General features: G+C 50.1%; 2 protein-coding genes across 6 annotated transcripts in view; one reads left to right on the forward strand and one right to left on the reverse strand.

Moving 5' to 3' along the window:
• SCN8A (sodium voltage-gated channel alpha subunit 8) overlaps nucleotides 1-13,764 on the forward strand; it is a 177,551-nt gene extending 163,787 nt beyond the window's left edge. For all 5 annotated transcript variants that reach the window (XM_049694090.1, XM_049694089.1, XM_049694093.1 and 2 more), the window contains 3 exons: nucleotides 501-605; nucleotides 3,637-3,907; nucleotides 7,170-13,764. In XM_049694090.1, the coding sequence (XP_049550047.1) occupies nucleotides 501-605; nucleotides 3,637-3,907; nucleotides 7,170-8,317 (1,524 nt within the window). In that variant the 3' untranslated portion in view covers nucleotides 8,318-13,764. The remainder of the gene's footprint in view (nucleotides 1-500; nucleotides 606-3,636; nucleotides 3,908-7,169) is intronic.
• Nucleotides 13,765-14,576: 812 nt separating this feature from the next.
• Nucleotides 14,577-15,568, reverse strand: TMDD1 (transmembrane and death domain 1). The gene has a single exon (XM_049694136.1). It carries the CDS (start codon nucleotides 15,533-15,535, stop codon nucleotides 14,618-14,620), a length of 918 nt encoding a protein of 305 aa, XP_049550093.1. The 5' UTR covers nucleotides 15,536-15,568; the 3' UTR covers nucleotides 14,577-14,617.
• Between the last annotated feature and the right edge of the window lie 2,860 nt (nucleotides 15,569-18,428).

Here is an 18,428-nt window from a genome sequence, read left to right on the forward strand (position 1 = left end):
GTCATTCATTTTATAAATCGAGCCTGTCCCAACAAACTCCAAGGAACTTCCCAAATTGTTTGCTCCCACCAAGATTTCTAAATTTTTAATATTGTCGGAAATAAATGGGCCATTAGCCAGGACTTGAAAATCCTTTCATTTTAAAATGCTTTTTTGAGAATTGTGTCAGGAAAGCAGGCCCCCCAAAATTTACGAAGATGTGTTTAGAGTCATGGCTCTCAAGTTTATCCTTCCCTGGAGGTCTGTTACTCCATTTCCTTCCTTCTTCCCTTCCTAGCCCCTAGCAGGTCTCAGAAATCCCAAGCTGAGAACAAAGGTATCTGTTTGAGTTCGATTAGTTGTCCCAGGTCTGCCTCCCTCTGGGACGACCATTAGCTAAACTGACCTCTGGAAAGTAAAGGGGGTAAAGCCCCCTCGGTTCTCAGGGTTGCACCTTAGGTCCAAACTTGTAGCATGTGAAAGCCAGTTGTAATTGCACGTTCTCTCCTTCCCTCCTTTACTTTGGAGGTCAAGACATCTTCATGACCGAAGAACAGAAGAAGTACTACAATGCCATGAAAAAGCTGGGCTCAAAGAAACCACAGAAACCCATCCCCCGCCCCCTGGTGAGTGCATTGTGTGGGCCCAGGGCAGAGTGAGGCCCCGTGTGGAAAAAGACACGGCTAGAGTTACTGCAGAGGGAGGAAAGGGGCAAATGATGGGCGGCCTGGGCCCTCCAATCCTCTCCTCGCTGTCCCATCCAAAAGATCAGAGGAAGGGAATTCGCTGGCCATCCAGTGGTTAGGACTCTGTGCTTTCACTGCCGAGGGCCCAGGTTCAATCCCCGGTCGGGGAACTGAGATCCCGCAAGCAGGGATCTGAGGAAGACGGCAGAAGAACAGGAGTTAAGGTATGGGGTGGCTTTTGCATTTGCACCTGACCTTTCCTCTGAGGCGTCCTTGGGCAGCAGCAGAGAATCAGCATGTTGACCACATTGGCTGTGACCCTGGTAGAGAGATGTTTTAAGAGACCCACTAAACATGAACAAAGGAAAGTGAAATGAAAGCTGATCTCTTTCCTACCAGTACAAGATAGGATTTGGTCATTATTTTCTCAGCCCTCTGCTTAGCAAGTAAGTCTTTGCAAGGGTGTGCCTGAAAGCTAAGCTAATGCCTCTTCCCGGTTATCTGTGGGAGCAGGAGAGGGTGAAGCTAGGAGAGTCTGTGGCCTGATTTCCTCCCTTGAACTGAGCCTTTTGTAAAAGACTTGGGGACTGGGATTCTGCTTGACCCTGTGTTGGTGGTGGTTCTCTTGCTTCAGAGAAGGAGACGCTGTGCTCCTGAAGCCATACAGCCCGCCGAGTGGGACATGATCCCCAAAAGCCACGCTCAAAGTTCCTTCTTCTGTAACTTCTATTTAAAGTAACTTTTTAGGGAATTCCCTGGCGGTCCAATGGTTAGGACTCCGTGCTACCACTGCCGGGGGCCCGGGTTCGATCCATGGTTGGGGAACTAAGATCCCACAAGCCGTGCGGCGTGGCCATAAATAAACAGAGTTAACTTTTTATTTAAAACAACAACACAGCGGAACTCTTAAAAGCTTACCTGGCAACCTAATTTATAAAAATGAAAGTGAAGCTACTTTCTTTGAATCAAGAGTGGGAGTCCCAGAGCATCTTCCTGACTTAACACCACACACCCTGTTCCTGGCATACCCCCCCTCACCAACTTCTGAGGGAGAGGAAACCCTAGGGCTTTGCGGAACAGTTTGAAACCCACCAGGTTAAGTAATCCTGAAAATAAGCATGAGCTCAAGTGCCTAGGTATCTAAAAAATCAGGGAGATCTTAAGAAAGAGAACATTTTTTATATTTCCTTGATGGTAGTTTCCACTTTGTGACAGAAATGCCATCAGAGGGAATGCAAGGGGATCGCCATTTCTAAAGTTCTGTTCAGTACTTTGCACGTGGGAACCTGAGCGTATTTTCTTCCACACTAAAATATAAACGCTCAGTGTGGTAGGAAGCATTAATAAAGACTTATTCCACAAATAGTTACAGATCTCCTACTGTGTACCAGGCACTAGGCAAAAAGTGATGAACAAATTTAGACAACGCAATCATGGAGCTTAGTGTAGTGGGGATATAGATAATAAATAAGAGAACAGTTATTATAAAATGCAAGGACTTCCCTGGCGGTCCAGCGGTTAAGACTTTGCCTTTCAATGCAGGGGGTGCGGGTTCAATCCCTGGTCGGGGAGCTAAGATCCCACGTGCCTCGCTGCCAAAAAAACCAGAAACGTAAAAAAAAAAAAACAGAAGCAATATTTTAACAAATTCAATGAAGACTTTAAAAATGGTCCACATCAAATAAATAAATAAAATGCAGAGTGTTGTGAGAAAAAAATCAACTGAAGGGCCATGACAGAATATAATGGAGGCCTGGGCTGGGGTGGGGGGTCTCCTTTAACAGAGTCGTGGGAGAAGCCTCATTACGGCGGGTCTATTTGAGTGGATGAGAAGGAGGCAGAAGGCTGGGGAAAGGAATCCTGGGAAAGCAAATGAGGCCCTAAAAGCAGGAAACATTTGTGCGGCCAGGTCACTGCCCTGACCTCTCCCGCTGCGGAGCACAGGCTCCGGACGCGCAGGCTCAGCGGCCATGGCTCATGGGCCCAGCCGCTCCGCGGCATGTGGGATCCTCCCGGACCGGGGCACGAACCCGTGTCCCCTGCATCGGCAGGCGGACTCTCAACCACTGCGCCACCAGGGAAGCCCTGAAAGGCATTTTTAAGCCAGTCAACCATAGGAGTTTTGTTGCAAGTCCAGTGAGAAGCTAGTGAGAGATTTTAAGTAGGAGAGTGATGTGAACCATTTATGTTTTTAAATAATCACACTTGCTTTGTGGAGACTGCATTGGATGAGGGCAAGAGAGGAAGCAGGAAGACCAGTCGGGAGACCCTTCTAGAAGTCCAAAAGGGAAGATGCTGGTGGCTTAGTTAGAGGAGGGTCACAGAAATGGAATGAAGTGGCTGAATTCAAGGAAGACTCCACAGGACCTGCAGTGGATTCGATGGGGGATGAGGGAGAGGGGTGAGCGGGAATGACCCTCAGATTTCTGGCTTAGAGACTGGATAAATAATTGCAGTGAGAGAAGAGCGAGTTGGGAGAGGGGCAGAGGACTTGCTTTGGACTTGCTGAGCTTTTAGATGCTTATGCGTCATCCAGGAGCGATAGCAAACAAGCAACCCAGGAGTTCAGAGGAAAGATACAGGCTGGAGAAGAAAACACTTGGGAAACTGAAGTACCTAGATAATATGTGAGCAGTAGGAATAGATGGTAGATGAGCTCTCCAAGGGAGGGAGAAGAGATTAAGAGAAGAAATGGCCAGCAAATGAGACTAAGGAGGAGCAGCTGGAGAGGTAGGAAGACACCCAGAAACGTGTGATGGCACAGACACAAAGAGAAGAGTGGCAATTTTAGAAAACTCTTGGTGAGGGAATGTTGACCTTGGTCTTTAGCCATGCTCCTGATACCCTGATAGAGCAGCAGCAGAGAGCTGGCCAGTATTCCAGCAAAGAAAACAGGGTGGCAGCTCCCACAGTCTGCTGGGGAAGGTTTTCATGAAGCCTCTTCTGTCTTCCTCCCTCCCTCCCCACCCAGAACAAAATCCAAGGTATCGTCTTTGATTTTGTCACTCAACAAGCCTTTGACATTGTCATCATGATGCTCATCTGCCTTAACATGGTGACAATGATGGTGGAGACAGATACTCAGAGCAAGCAGATGGAGAACATTCTCTACTGGATTAACCTGGTCTTTGTCATCTTCTTCACCTGTGAGTGTGTGCTCAAAATGTTTGCCTTGAGGCACTACTACTTCACCATTGGCTGGAACATCTTCGACTTCGTGGTGGTCATCCTCTCCATTGTGGGTGAGTGGGGCAGGCGAGGACGGGAAAGGGACCTGACTGGCCCTGAGGATGGGATTCCGGGGAGTGCAACGAATGACACGGGGCTGAAGGGCGGGCAGGTTACTCTCGGGTTACGCCCAGGGCGGGCGGCCCCCAAGTCAACCTGTGGGCCCGCCCCAAATCGCTGATATGGGCCAGCAAGTTTCTATGAGTCTTCATAGTAGTCTCGGGTTGTAAATTTTGTGGCTGAAGAGGGGGAAAAGATTAGATTTGGTTCTTGCTTTCAAAGAGTTTACATTCTAAGAGGTAAGGTAAAAGAAATATATTTTAAAATCTGGCTACAGTAGCAGTATAAAGTGGAAAAAGGCCTGGTAAGAGATTGTTAAGTTGGACATTAATGAGGAACGTTCTGGTGGTGGCAGCACTTCTGCTGATGGCAATGCTCATTTACTAAGATTTTATGGTGCCAAGTAGTTGGAGAGTTTCCTCACTTGTGTTGTCTCATTTGATCCTTATGACAGCCCAGGAAGCAAGGTATGTTACTATCTTTGCTGTGAAGATGTTCAGGGTCACTCAGTTAGGAGGTGGCAGAGGCAGAACTCAAGCTGGTTTTTAACAGTGACTGTGTGGCATTTGCTTCAGCCTAAGGGCCTGGAAGGGCTCATGTCCTGGCAGGCAGTGGAAATGCTGTCCTATTGATCGCCCTCCCCCCAATTTCCTTGCCTTCCTAAAAGGCATCTCGAATGGTGAAACACTACCTTGGTTCCAGGTGGGTTTGACTGACTTACGCTAGCAGGGGTAGAGTGCCCGAGACCCAGGGAACCAGCTCCAGAGCTGGTTTAGCAAGGTGGTGACCACGGCCACCAGAAGGCAGCTGCGCTCCCACTTTCTAGTTCTGTCCTCCAGAGCAGCGTGTCCAAAAATGTGTTGACTGATCTCATACATTTCTCCCCAAGAAAAGAATCCCATGATGAAATTACTTTGGGCAACACTGTACAATACATTGAATTTCCCTTTGGAGGGTCACAAGGCACATTAGCCTACAGGAGGCTCTTGAAAGTCTTGGGAGTAAAGAATTCCGTTTAATACATCATCCCACCTTTACTCAATCACAACACCCTGTTTTCAAGTAATAATAATGTTTCTAAGAGTTTAACGGAACATACTATGTGCTGGTCACCATTCTAAGTGCTTGACATGTTTTAATGCATGTAACCCTCACAACAGCCCTGAAAGTATCATGAAGAACAAAGGCACAGAGCAGTTACTGAGACATGCAACTGGTAAGCGAGCAAGCCCAGCCCCCTGGCCTCAGTTCCGCACTCCTAACCTCCCACAAAACACACTTTGGACCATGCTACCCTTGTCCATGTTTCTTAAACTTTTTCTGCCCACCCATCACTAAGTGGGATGGAAAACCCACAGACGAAACCATGCCCCCTATTCTCAGATGGTACTTGAAAATAAGGAGGAAGAAGAGTTTCTTCTGATAATTGGGATTTTTTTTAAATGTCATTAATCTGTTCAGAAACAAAAGCTAGAAAAAATCTTTTTAAATTAAGAGGAGTTTGGGTAAAACTCTCCCTGGAACCTCCTGGAGGACCCCTTAAATGTTGATCCCACTGCCTGGATTGCTGTCTGCCCATCTCTCTCCCCTTTTCTCTGGGCACAAATGCACATTCACCCTACAGAACCTTACTGAGGCATCATCTCCTCTCTGAAGCCTTAGTTGCCCACCATGTACGGAATGCAAGTATTACATACATTACCTGACTTCTTGTGGTCACTGGTAATGACGTAATTGAGAAGTAAAAAGAGGAGAGCTGAGAAATCATCTTGAGTCCTGGCTGAGGTAGAGATTTTCTTGAAAGCTGAAAGTTAAGATTCATAGCTTAAAACCTTAAAACCTGCAGTTCACTACCCCAATATTTATGAATCCTTATGGTTGGAAGATCTTTATTTAAATGAAGATGTGCTCACACTGTCTTGTGGGGGCCTCGACAGCAAGAGAAGACCCTAAAGGAAGAGCACGTGGTGTCACTGCCGTGCCTTCAGCTGTCATCTCCCAACCTTTTCATCTCCTCTTCCTTCTGCGGCCCCTCACTGGGCTCCCGTTATCGCTCTTTAGTTTTAAAGGCAAGTGGTCTGGTGGAAGTGGACCCCTGGATGAATGTAAACAGAAAAAGGCCCTCTGATGTGCGTGTTTCACCCTCTACTTTTGTTTTTGTTTTTGTTTTTTTTTTGCGGTACCCGGGCCTCTCACTGCCGTGGCCTCTCCCGTTGCGGAGCACAGGATCCGGACGCGCAGGCCCAGCGACCATGGCTCACGGGCCCAGCCGCTCCGCGGCATGCGGGATCCTCACGGACCGGGGCACGAACCTGCGTCCCCTGCATCGGCAGGTGGACTCTCAACCACTGTGCCACCAGGGAAGCCCCACCCTCTACTTTTATATCCTATTAACGTCTGGACATTTTTACCTGGTGATACTGGGTTTTGATGGATGGCTTTAAACACAAAAATCTAGAAGCTCTTGAGTTGAAAACTACTCCCGAGAGGTCCCTTTAGTTTGTAGGCTAGTTTGGTAAGGTAGGAACATGGGGCAATGAGAACCAAAAATATCTCTTCAGAGCCAGGAAGAAGATGCCCTGAGAATTAGCGGCATTAGCGGACTAAGGCTTCACAGCCATTGGGCAGTGAAGTTACGGGGCGGAGCCAGGACTTCTCATTCACTGTTTGTGGATGTGGTAATTTGATAGCATTTTGGAGAAGAATCCGTAACACCTCAGAAAGTTATGCACGGACAAATCTGAAAAAAAAAAAACGAATTTAACAGCAGAGATCAATCTCACAAACATAATGTTAACGTCTCAAAAGCAAGTTAGAGATCTAGAAAGAGAGATACGGTATAATTCCTTAAACAGAGTAGGCTGCTACCTATGTATTATTTATGGGTTCGTACATAGCAAAATTATGAAGACACTGGGGTGAGACATGTCATCTGCAGGATAGTGGGTCTTCTGGGGGTGATGAGTGGAAGGAAATTTTGTATCTGGGTGTCAGGTACCTAGGTGTCCATTTTCTTGTTTTCTCGGCTTCTCTGTATGTTTGAGACATGGGATTTTTCTTTTGAGAAAATTTTTTATTGTGAGGGTTCAGATTGAATAGTAAGGCACTCATTCTGTAAAGTCCTTTGAAGTTAAGGGTTCCACAGTGCCAGGCGACATACGTAAAGAGAAAGGGCATCTCCGGGCTCAGTAACACGTCTTCTGTTCCTCTTCTTAGGAATGTTCCTGGCTGATATAATTGAGAAATACTTTGTTTCCCCAACCCTATTCCGAGTCATCCGATTGGCCCGTATTGGGCGCATCCTGCGTCTGATCAAAGGCGCCAAAGGGATTCGTACCCTGCTCTTTGCCTTAATGATGTCCTTGCCTGCTCTGTTCAACATCGGCCTTCTGCTCTTCCTGGTCATGTTCATCTTCTCCATCTTTGGGATGTCCAATTTTGCGTATGTAAAGCACGAGGCTGGCATTGATGACATGTTCAACTTTGAGACGTTTGGCAACAGCATGATCTGCCTATTTCAGATCACAACCTCGGCTGGCTGGGATGGCCTGCTGCTGCCCATCCTGAACCGCCCCCCCGACTGCAGTCTGGATAAGGAACACCCAGGGAGTGGCTTTAAAGGAGACTGCGGGAACCCCTCGGTGGGCATCTTCTTCTTTGTGAGCTACATCATCATCTCCTTCCTGATCGTGGTGAACATGTACATTGCCATCATCTTGGAGAACTTCAGCGTAGCCACGGAGGAAAGCGCAGACCCTCTGAGTGAGGATGACTTTGAGACCTTCTATGAGATCTGGGAGAAGTTCGACCCCGATGCCACCCAGTTCATCGAGTACAGTAAGCTGGCAGACTTTGCAGATGCCCTGGAGCATCCTCTCCGGGTGCCCAAGCCCAACACCATAGAGCTCATCGCCATGGACCTGCCAATGGTCAGCGGGGATCGCATCCACTGCTTGGACATCCTTTTTGCCTTCACCAAGCGGGTCCTGGGAGATAGCGGAGAGTTGGACATCCTCCGGCAGCAGATGGAGGAGAGGTTTGTGGCATCCAATCCTTCCAAAATGTCTTACGAGCCAATCACGACCACGCTGCGGCGCAAGCAGGAAGAGGTGTCAGCCGTGGTCCTGCAGCGCGCCTACCGGGGACATTTAGCAAGGCGGGGCTTCGTTTGCAAAAAGACAACTTCCAATAAGCTGGAGAATGGAGGCGCCCACCGGGAGAAGAAAGAGAGCACCCCGTCTACAGCCTCCCTCCCATCCTATGACAGTGTAACTAAACCCGAGAAGGAGAAACAGCAACGGGCAGAGGAAGGAAGAAGGGAAAGAGCCAGAAGACAAAAAGAGGTCAGAGAATCCAAGTGTTAGAGGGAAGCAAAAACTAAACACTGTACAGATTTAAAACTCGCAAGTGAAAGATTGTTTACAAACTTCCTGAATATTATCAATGCAGAACAGCTGTGGAGACACTTTAACCCGAAGATCTATACCAAACGTAGTCTGCTTACCATGTAACACGGTTGCATCTTGAGCAGTGACCTGCCAAGGGCAAAGGACCCTGCTCCCTGGACTCACAGATTTTTCTAATGCTTGGGCAGGTGGTTACTGCATGTTCCACATCAGTCAATGCAACTTAGGACAAAACTAACAGGATACAAAAACAGAGGCGAGGCTGCCGGGACCAGTGTATTTCCGTTGCAGCCAAATGGATTTTATTTTTTCATTCTGTTGATTCTCAGAAGCAGAAAGCATCAATTTAAAAGTTTGTTTGTTCATGCAAACTCTATTTGCATTCTTACGTTAGGCTAAGCAGCAAAAAGAAAAAAACACACACACTCACATTTAGCCCATGTCATTTAATTGTCAGTTTCTTTGACATAAGCCGCATCTTCTCCACATGGGCTTCACGTGGTTTGGAGATGGGTGGGGGAAAACAATCAGGTTTCTTCAGGCTGAGGAGGACTTGCTCAGGCCAATTCCAAACATCGTGCTCGTTCAATGCGTAGAAATGATTTGCATGATGGCATGCCGTGATCAGAAGTCATGCATGAGAACCATACACCACAGGACACTACTAATCCTGTCCCCTGCACTGGGTCAGCCTTTGGACAGGACCCAGCCCTGCACCGTTCACTGTATTTGGAGGAAAAAAATGGTAAGCGTTCCATACCCGCTGCAATTCTTTCTGAATTCTTAGAAGTCTTTCGTACACCTTCCGGGTAGGGAAACATAACCAACCAATTGACTACCACCACCAACAAAAAACAAACCCAGTCCAACAAGCAGATGGATCCGTTGTGTGTATATGTTTAACAGACATCTCTAACATACAGCCATTGTTGCACATTTTGAAAGATGAACTATTTAATGCTGCTCTCTGTGTCCCATACATGGGGAGATTTTGATCTCAAATGGCTTGTATTAACGTCACTGTAAAACCAAATCCTAGGGCTAAAAACAAAAATCAAAAAAATTTTTTTCATTTCTATCTTGCAATATTTATGATGATTGTTTAGCCTTCATACTGGAGAACTGACTTTTTTGGGGGTAGAGATAAAAGTGCTATTCAAAGTAGCATGGTATCTCTAGAGGGTCATTTGGGGGAACTTAAAACCACCTTTCGTTGGGGGTAAAGGGGTGCTCACTTCATCAGTATCACGTCCTTCTGCATCGTGGCTTTCTCTGGGCTTGGGTCCATGTGGAGAGGGGTTCAGATATTCTGAACAGGCCTCTCTTCTACAGAGGGGTTGTCACAAGCTGACACACTGCACGGTTCCTCTTGCCTCCGTCACATTTTTCCACCAAGCAGGGCTTCCTTTACCCACAGAGGTGGGTGAGGGCCACAGCACTGGAGCTACAGCTGTGCTTTCTTTCATTTATTATTAGAATAGTCACTGGTGGGACCTCAGTAGAGATGGGGCCGCCTCTGAACCCAGCCCACTTGGTTTCTTTACTGCATTGGTTCTCACGAGAAAGCGACTTAATATGAATTCTTAGAAAGTTCCAGCTTCCCCCAGCACATTCTTTCGGCCAGTTTTGCCATCTGCTTAGGGACCTGCCCATTGTCATTGGAGGGTGGCTTTGCGGGGGAGTGTCATAGCTTCCGTCTGTCTCCCGCTTCAGGGAAGACAGTTTTTAGTCCAGGGGTTTCTCATCTGATGACTCGATTTCAGAGCTAAGATGCTGCAGTTGAATGTGTCAGGAAGTCGATACAAAGAGTGAGGAGAGACTTCAGCATGCAAACCAAATCAAAATAAATTCTTCCTGAACCATAGAATGGAGGGAGAAAACCCACAATCAGACACACCAATCTGCCTTGCAGTAGAAGCACTTTGGATGTCATTTCACAGTCCACCTGACTAGTTTTGCGTAGAACAAACCACAGCAAGTCAGTAAGCAGAGCTTTCTATCTTGTCGGACCATTAGAAACTCTGTCCAGCTTTCATAAGCCTGCTTCTGCGGCACCATCCGTAGTACTTTTTGTACTACGCCTGATACCAGGTTGGGAAGGCGTTTTTCTCGGTGACCCTGCTAACTGCTAGGATGGATGTATAGTAACGTGTACAGGCTACATCGTAAACAGCACAAAACGAGCTGACGTGTGGTTATTCTTTTTAAGAGACTTATAAATACTGTAATATATCATTTTATTTTATTGGCATGCCTTTTTGTAAATACAAATTATTAACTTATTAAATAGGAAATGGCTTCTGGCTTATGCCATTGTCATGTTTATTTTTATTTTTTATACTTTTCTTTCTTCTTAGAACTTAGATGCTGTCAGCCAATGTACATCCCCAAACCAGACAGACAGACAAAAAATTTTTTATTGCTAATGGTCTTTTCCAAAACAACAAAAAATATATATATTTTTGTTCCAATGTGCAATAAATTCTAACCACTTCTATGCAAGATTTGGCTAAACTTCATAATCGTTCTTGTTCTTAGGTCTTGAGATGGGCAACAGAACTATAAGATCCCGCTCCGTCCTCTAAGTGCTCATGCTAGTGATGTCATTAAGCTACTAGAGCATATTAATGAGATTTTTCTGAGCTCTGACCCTTTTCCTCCCCCAGACCCTGGTCCCCACCCAGCGGGTTATCTCCTCAGTGACACACACGGGCCTTGGTATCTGACACCCATCGGCCAGCTTCATAGGGAAGAAGCCACCTCCACTCTATTTGAAGTTTCACTTTTTTTTTTTTTTTTAACTTTTCCCACCTTCTTTCCCCTCACCCATCGCCCCTCTACCCACCCACTCGCTCACGCACTCTCGCCCTCTCCCGCCCTGCTCCACACTTCTTTGGTAGTAAGTGACACCATCACCAGCAGTTTACACCCGCAGTTAACAGGCATTGAACTCAAAGAGTCAGTGATGACGTTCTTGTACGTCTTCACCGAGTGGGTAAGTGGCAACGCTTTGCCAAATATTAACGAAGCCAATCAAAAAGCAGCGGCAGCCACAGTATCACTGCACATATATATATATAGATATATAAATACAATATAAATATTTATTTTTTGTAGCCAGGTCCTTGGTGCAGTATTTATACTCCACAATCCACCTTTAAAAAAGGACAAAAAGCAAAAAGACGTGTGATGCTGTTAATTTAAAACGCAGAGCCAAAGCCACTGAGCAGCAGCTGACACGGTTGCTGGTTTGTGTGTGAAAAACACTTTCCCCTCTTCTTTCCTTAACCTCCACATTGCTTAGGATGAGGAGACTCCGTAATTTAAAGCAGAGGGCGAGCGCAGGATAAACTTCCCAAGTCAGCGGACCTGCTCCCATCCCTCTCCGAATGAGCCACTCTTGGCATCAGAAGTTGACTGAGGAGAGATTAACAGAAACTCCCAGTCAAAGCCCCTGGAACGACAGTGCCCAGAGTTCTTTTCTTTTTCGCCGCAACCAATGTAAGCTTGTAAAAGACCAATAGTGAAGACTAGTGTATTAGTGAACGCATGGAGGCCAGCACTGCTCTAAACGAGACGTGATAAAAAGTACATCACTACTATAAGCCAAAAGGAAACAAAATAAAAATGACCCTTTTTACTGTACAAGGGAAGCCTGTCTTGGTGTGCATTTGTTGCTTGACTCTCCCAATTTTTGATTCCTGGGAGGGGTCTGGGAATTGGGACTTCAGCACATTTGGGGAAAGGAGGGGGAATGGAAGGGAGAGAAATCAGAGGGTTTCCTGCAAAGTTCTGGCTAAAAAGTAGGGATTGGAGAGAAAAGCAAGGTCCTGTCCGTCCCCCCACCCAGATCCCCAGTCACCCATTGCATGTGGCATTCCTCCCACTACGGGGCCAGTGCTTCAAGGCCCATGAAACCCCTTCCTCATCGGTCCCCCCAGCAGAGCCCCCAGAGAGGCTGTCAGCCAGCCCAGCTGGGCTGGCCTTCCTTCTGCCTTTTTCACGTTTTTTAAGGAAAAAAACCATCCCAACGCCCCAAAGCTCGGGCGAGCACGATGCCCAGCGCCTCCCCTCTGCTAGCTAATGCTGGGCCTTGCCCTCCATCAGCCCCAGGGACAAACCAGCGGACTAGGGCTGCTCTCATTCGCATTCGGCAGGGAAGGGGGGCGCCCTCCCCTTCCCTCACCCTGCCCAGCTTTGGGGACATCCCTCTCTAGGCCGTGTCTCCCAGTCCAGGAACACTCAGGAGGGTTCTGAAGTGCCCACTCTAGTCCGCTCCAGTAGCTCCACTCTGGAGAGAGATGGCTGGTAGGTCAGTCTCCATCCCCCCCCCCCCCACCGCCCCGCCTCCAGGCCTGCTGTGGAGGTGAGATCGCCATATGGGTTATGACTTTGTGACTTGAGTCTTGGGCATCTTCTGTGACGATGCCTCTTTATTTTCTCAGATGTTGCCCAAAGTTTTGCAAAAAGCTTCGTTCATTTTCAGGTACCCCCACCCCCTAAAGAATCGGCTGCAACTAGCCAGCCAGGGGGACGTCAGGAGAGAAGAAGAAGTCTGGGTTGGGAGGGGCCCGAGGTTTGCACAGTCTGTGCTGTGGCTCAGCATTGTGCTTTCTTGGATTCCCCTTCCAAGAGCACCAAGATTTCCTCCGTCAAAACACTCCTGAGGCACCCCTACCCCTGCCCCCCACTGCTGTTTGCTGTACATAGAGGCTAAGTGGGGTGGGGTGGGCGGGTGTGCACGTGTGGTGTGTGTGTGTGTGAAGAATGTATATAGGTAAAGGGGAGCGTGGTCCAGTGGTTCCAGAAAAGGGACAGAACTCCTGTGTTCCATCCCCAGCTCGACCACTGACTCGCTGTGTGGCCTTGGGCAAGTCACTTAACCTCTCTGTGCCTCAGTTTCCCCATCTGTAAAATGGGGATAATAATACTGACCTACCTCACAGGGGTGTTGTGAGGCTTTAACTAAATGTTTTGTAAAGTGTTTTTGAGATACAGAGGCAAAGGCACTAGGGAAGGGCAAAGTATTATTTGGACTTATGGAGGATGAAATGGTACCATAAATGCTGCTATTCTGAGAGCCATTTTAAACTGCACTGCTCCAACCACCCCCGCTTCTCATCACCAGGACAGCAGGTCGAGAAAATGTCTTTCCTTTCACTTGCTTCTGGGGTTTGTGATTATTCCAGATACTTAATTTTGTTCCCTTGCTGTATCTCCTTCCCTCACCCCCTCGACTTGTTCCCTGTTCCGTTTATGCGGAAATGGCAGAAATGCTTGAGAAATGAGAATGTATAAGAGGATCGGAAGTTTATAGTCTGAAATTTCAATTTTACTTTGTACTGTACATCTTTTTACTTTAGAATTTGCAATAAAGGGTTACGTCAATCTTGTTTTCAACTCTCTTCTTGGACTGGCCTGTCATTCTGTCATTACTCTCACACCGGAGCCCCTCAGCCCAGGGTAGCGGGGGAGTCAAGCACTCCCACCCAGCAGGACCCCACAGCTGTCCTCTCCCCTTCCTCTGGCAGGGGCACAGTCTGAGTAGGATCTGTGTGAGGGCTCGCCCAGGCTCAGCTCCTCTGATGGGCGGGCGGTGCCCCAGACACTCAGGTGGGTGGGAAAAATTTGAGGCTCCAGGTGGAGCTTCAGGAGGCCTTGCCTGACTGGAGAGAGCAGCTTGGAGGCAGCAGGCCCTGGAAGTGGGCACACCTCTAGCTGTGCCGCCCCCAGCCCACTCCAGCAGGGCCTCGGAATAAACAGAAATTCTGCACCTTGTTCCAGTCCCCATCCCGTTTCTCCAGCTCCCTTACTGCTCACGGATCATTCCCTCTGGAGCTCAAACTTTTGACTCGGGCAGCTCTGGATGCAAACGCCTGACTATGCCACTAACTAGTTGTGGCCAGTTTCCTTATGTGTAATTGAGATAATACCTTATAATCTTGGGTTTTGAGGATTATATCAAATAATGTATGTAACTGCTTAGCCTAGGGCCTGACACACAGTTAGTTAGTACTCAATAAATGGTAGCTCTTAGTGGAAGAATAAGTGCGAGACAAAGAAGGAACTAAAGCTGACAGCAATTGGGAGGGTCTGCCCTCCCCGGTAGACTGGCACCCGAGCCCTCCTCTTCCACTGGCTGCCCCTCTGGCTACGCCAGTCATTTCCAACCAACAAACCGATCGCTCCCACTTTTACGTATTTCGTAACTTTTATAATATGTCAAAGGCAGCACGCCACCAGGATTGTGCTCCCATTTCACAGCCGGGGACACAGAGGCGACGGGGTATCTGGCCCACCTGCAGCCCAGGCCCCTGGGGATGCGAGGGGCTCTGCAGTCAATAGTGGCTCCTCTTCCCCGCAGCCGGGCACCCCGGAGGGCCGCAGCAGGGGAGGGGCAGGCGGCCAGAGGCTGTGGGGCCGCGCCCCGTCGCCATCGCCGCCCGTGATCCACGGCGTGAGCAGGATGAGCAGCGCCCCGGCGCCCAGCGCCCCACCGAGGCCGGTGAGGAAGCCAAGCGCCAGCGGCCCGGCCCAGCCCGTGGGGCTCCGCTCGTACGGAGCCTGGGGCAGTCGCTCCACGATCAGCTCCAGCTCGTCCCAGTTGGGCTCGCGGGCCGAGGAGCGGCGGGGGCGCAGGGCCGGGGCCGGGATGGGGGCAGCGGGGGCGCCGGCTGGGGGTAGGTAGCTCCGCCCGAACTTGCGCAGCTGCAGCGTCGCCTGCTGGTGGAGGCTCTTGCCCAGCTCCCGGGCCACGTCCGGGCGGCCGCTGCGCCGCAGGGCCCGGGCCACGCGGTCCCACGACAAGGACGGGGCCTCGGCAGCCAGCCAGGCCGCCAGTCCCTCCCGGCAGCCGTCGGACACGTACGCGGGCTCGGCCGCCCGGCCGGCCGGCTCCCCCGCCGCCTCGCGCCGCCGCCGGCGCCCCGCCGCCGCCAACGTGGGCACCGGCTTGGGCCGTGCCAGCCGGTCCTCCGAAAGCCTGGCCAGCTCGGCCTCGACGTCCGGCTCCGGCGCCTTCAGGAGCGACTGGAAGTGGCCGCACTCCTCCGGAGTCAGCAGCTCTGCCAGGCGGACGGCCGCGTGAGGGCCCATGGCGTCCACGGCCCCCGCCGGAGCCAGCGCCCAGCCCCAGAGCGCCAGGGCCAGGGCCCCAGCCGGAGCCCGCGCAGCCATCGCCGGGCGGTGACCACAATCCACGGATTGTGGGGGGAGGAGCTTCGAATGCCCGCGGATGGGGGAGGGGCGCCAACACCCACGGATGGTGGCAGGGATGAGGTTCCTACATCCGGGGACTGGGGGCGGGAGGAGGGGGACACCCAGGGACGGGAAGGGGGGCCCTCCGACACAGGCAACTTGTCGGAGGAGGATCTGCTAACATCCAGAAACTAGGCATTAAGCGGGGAGGGTCTCACAAAACCTGGGGATTGGAGTGAGAGTTTCCCAATACCCAGGGATTGGGGGGGGACTCAGTCCCCCAGGAGGCAAGGATCCCGGGCCCTTAAACTGAAATGCCTGCCCGAGACCTCCGGGCTGTCCCACTAATGTCTCAAACTTAGCAAGTCTCCCACATCTCTTCTAACCCATTTACCGCCCCTCACACTCCACCAGAAGCCCTAGACCCCTTGCTCTCCTTTACTTCCGACATGCAATCAAGTCCCACATTCTCTTATTACCTGCTAAATACAAAACGTGTATAGACTCTACCATTTCCCGTCCTCCCACGGGTGCATCCAAACCCTCCTCCTCAAGTCCCCCACCCTCAGGGACGGAACTGGCTTCCCTTCCCCAAGCAAGCTTGGACTGCACTCTGCTCTGCCTCAGTCACTCCCCAGCTGACAGGTCCCTTCTGGGATGCCCTCCCTGCCCCCACACACCCTTTTGCCTGTCTCTCCATTAGGCACCCCTCCTATGTACTCCCACAGCACGCTGCCGCTCTGCCTGTTTACTGTCTGTCTCCGGCATTAGAGTGTAAGGTCCATCTATTGTCCCCATAGCAACTAGTGCATAATAGTGTTCAGTAAAGATTTGTTGAATCCGTGGGTAAACTCTTAACTTGCAAATCAGTCCCTGTCCACCAGCCACTAACCCCCTCCCGGCCCCACACACGCAGGCTTCATCGTGGAGCCTCAGCTCCTCACAGGGCATGGAAGGTCCTCCTAGTGCAGCGGTGCAGTTCCATGATTCCACCCACTTCTCCCCACTCCTGCCCTCACTTTATGCTCTTGTAACAAGTCACAGGTATGGTACAGTTTCCAGCCTCCATAGCTTTGTCAGGCTGTACCCACCCAATCCTGTCCAGGAAGTTTTTCTGACCCATCACTACCACTACCACCACGAGTCAGAATCTTTTCTGGGCATTCCTGAGATAGCCTACGCATCCTCCATCGGGACACTTATCTGGAAAGTAACTAATTCGAGGATTTAGTCAACATATACTCAGTGTCTTCTATGCGTACCAAATACTGTGCCAGATGTGAGAACATAAAAATTTTGACACGGTCCCTCCTCAAGCAGCTTTATCCAGTTGTATTTTCAAATGATCCATTCTTGAGCTTTTCCCACTCTGTACTGTGGGCTCTCCAGAATGGTGGCTGTGCTTAACCATTTCTGTATCCTCAGTACTACGTGGTGTCTGCACAGAGTAGGTGTGTCATAAACCAACTAGAGTGCGAGGGGGTGTCGGGACCTCCAAGGGCCAAGAGGGTTGGGGTCGGTGAGCCCTGGGGCAATGCCCTAGAGCCCCCATGTCCAGGTGCACCAGCTGTTTCTCTTGGAGGGGGAACTGCTTTGCAAGGTCTGGCCTTGGGCTTGCTTTGCCTCCTACAAGTCCTGGGTACGCCCTTAGGCTGAGCCCGAGGACGCCAGGGGGCCTACGTCCCTTGCGCTCTGGTGCATTTTCAGTAATTTTGCTCAGCGCATTCAAGACCTCAGGAAGTTGTGGGTCAAAACCTCTCATGGGCATCTCCATATAGCTTTTTCAGCAAGATGTTCCTTCCTAGTTTTCTGTGTCCCAGTTTATGATGAGCTGTCAGAGTTTGGGGATTGACAGACAGATGGTGGCAGACAAAGGATCCCATGTGACCTGAAAGACTGGAACACACTGTGTCCACACCCTGCCCTCTGTCCACTTTCCTTCCGTCCAAGGATGGAATACAAGTACGATCCTAGCTCTGGCCAGCAAGGGCTGCTCTCCAGGTTCTGAGTGAAACTTCCTCTTCAGCCCCCCTTTCCTCCATGCATACATCTATTCATTCATTCACTCATTCAACAAACATATGAGCCCTTCTTTATCCCTCAGGATTCAGAGCTCTGGGGATATAAGTCAGCCCCAATTCTGAGCCTCTAAGAGCTCAGAATTGCAGGCTTTTCATCTGGTGGCCTCACTGCCCAGCACATGGCGGGCCCTTGCCGTGCCAGTGAGTTAACAGGAGTCCCACAGTCATGTTTTGCTGAAGGAAAAGAAACACCCACAGAGCCACACCCATGGCTCCAGCAGACCTGGAAGCCCAAGCATTCCCCAGAGGGCTCCCCACATCCTGCTGCCCCCAAGAAATCCTCTGGAAACCACGTATCATCGTTTTAATACTGTGTAATACTTCCTTTTAAAATACAGTCTTTTCTGAGGTAGACAGACCAAACTGCAGAGCATCGTCAAACAGGAGATAAATACGTCCATGTACAACACGCATCAAAATGAGGTAGAAATGGTTACAGCTGGAGGAGAGGACCCCAACCCCAATCTGGGCAGAGGAAGGAGAGGGCCAGCTTGCCCTCCCCCCATCCCTGCCCCTGGATTCTTTGGTATGCCCCCCCAAACACTGCCAGAGCTGGACCTGCCCTTCCCCACCCGCCTCAGTGCCCATGAGGTAGGTGCTATAGACTGGAGGCTGTCTCCTTGTGCAAAGCTCCCCAAGGCCAGGAGAGGAGGCAGTGGGGGCCCTGGGTCCTGGTCAGTGAGCTCTTCCCCCAACCCCCAGAGCTGCCTGCCTCTTGAAGGGAAGGCTGGGATCCCAACCCCACCTCCCCAATGCCCTCCACCCCCCCCATACACATATACACACCTGAG

The sequence above is a fragment of the Orcinus orca genome, chromosome 11, assembly GCF_937001465.1.
Source record: "Orcinus orca chromosome 11, mOrcOrc1.1, whole genome shotgun sequence".
NCBI lineage: Eukaryota > Metazoa > Chordata > Mammalia > Artiodactyla > Delphinidae > Orcinus > Orcinus orca.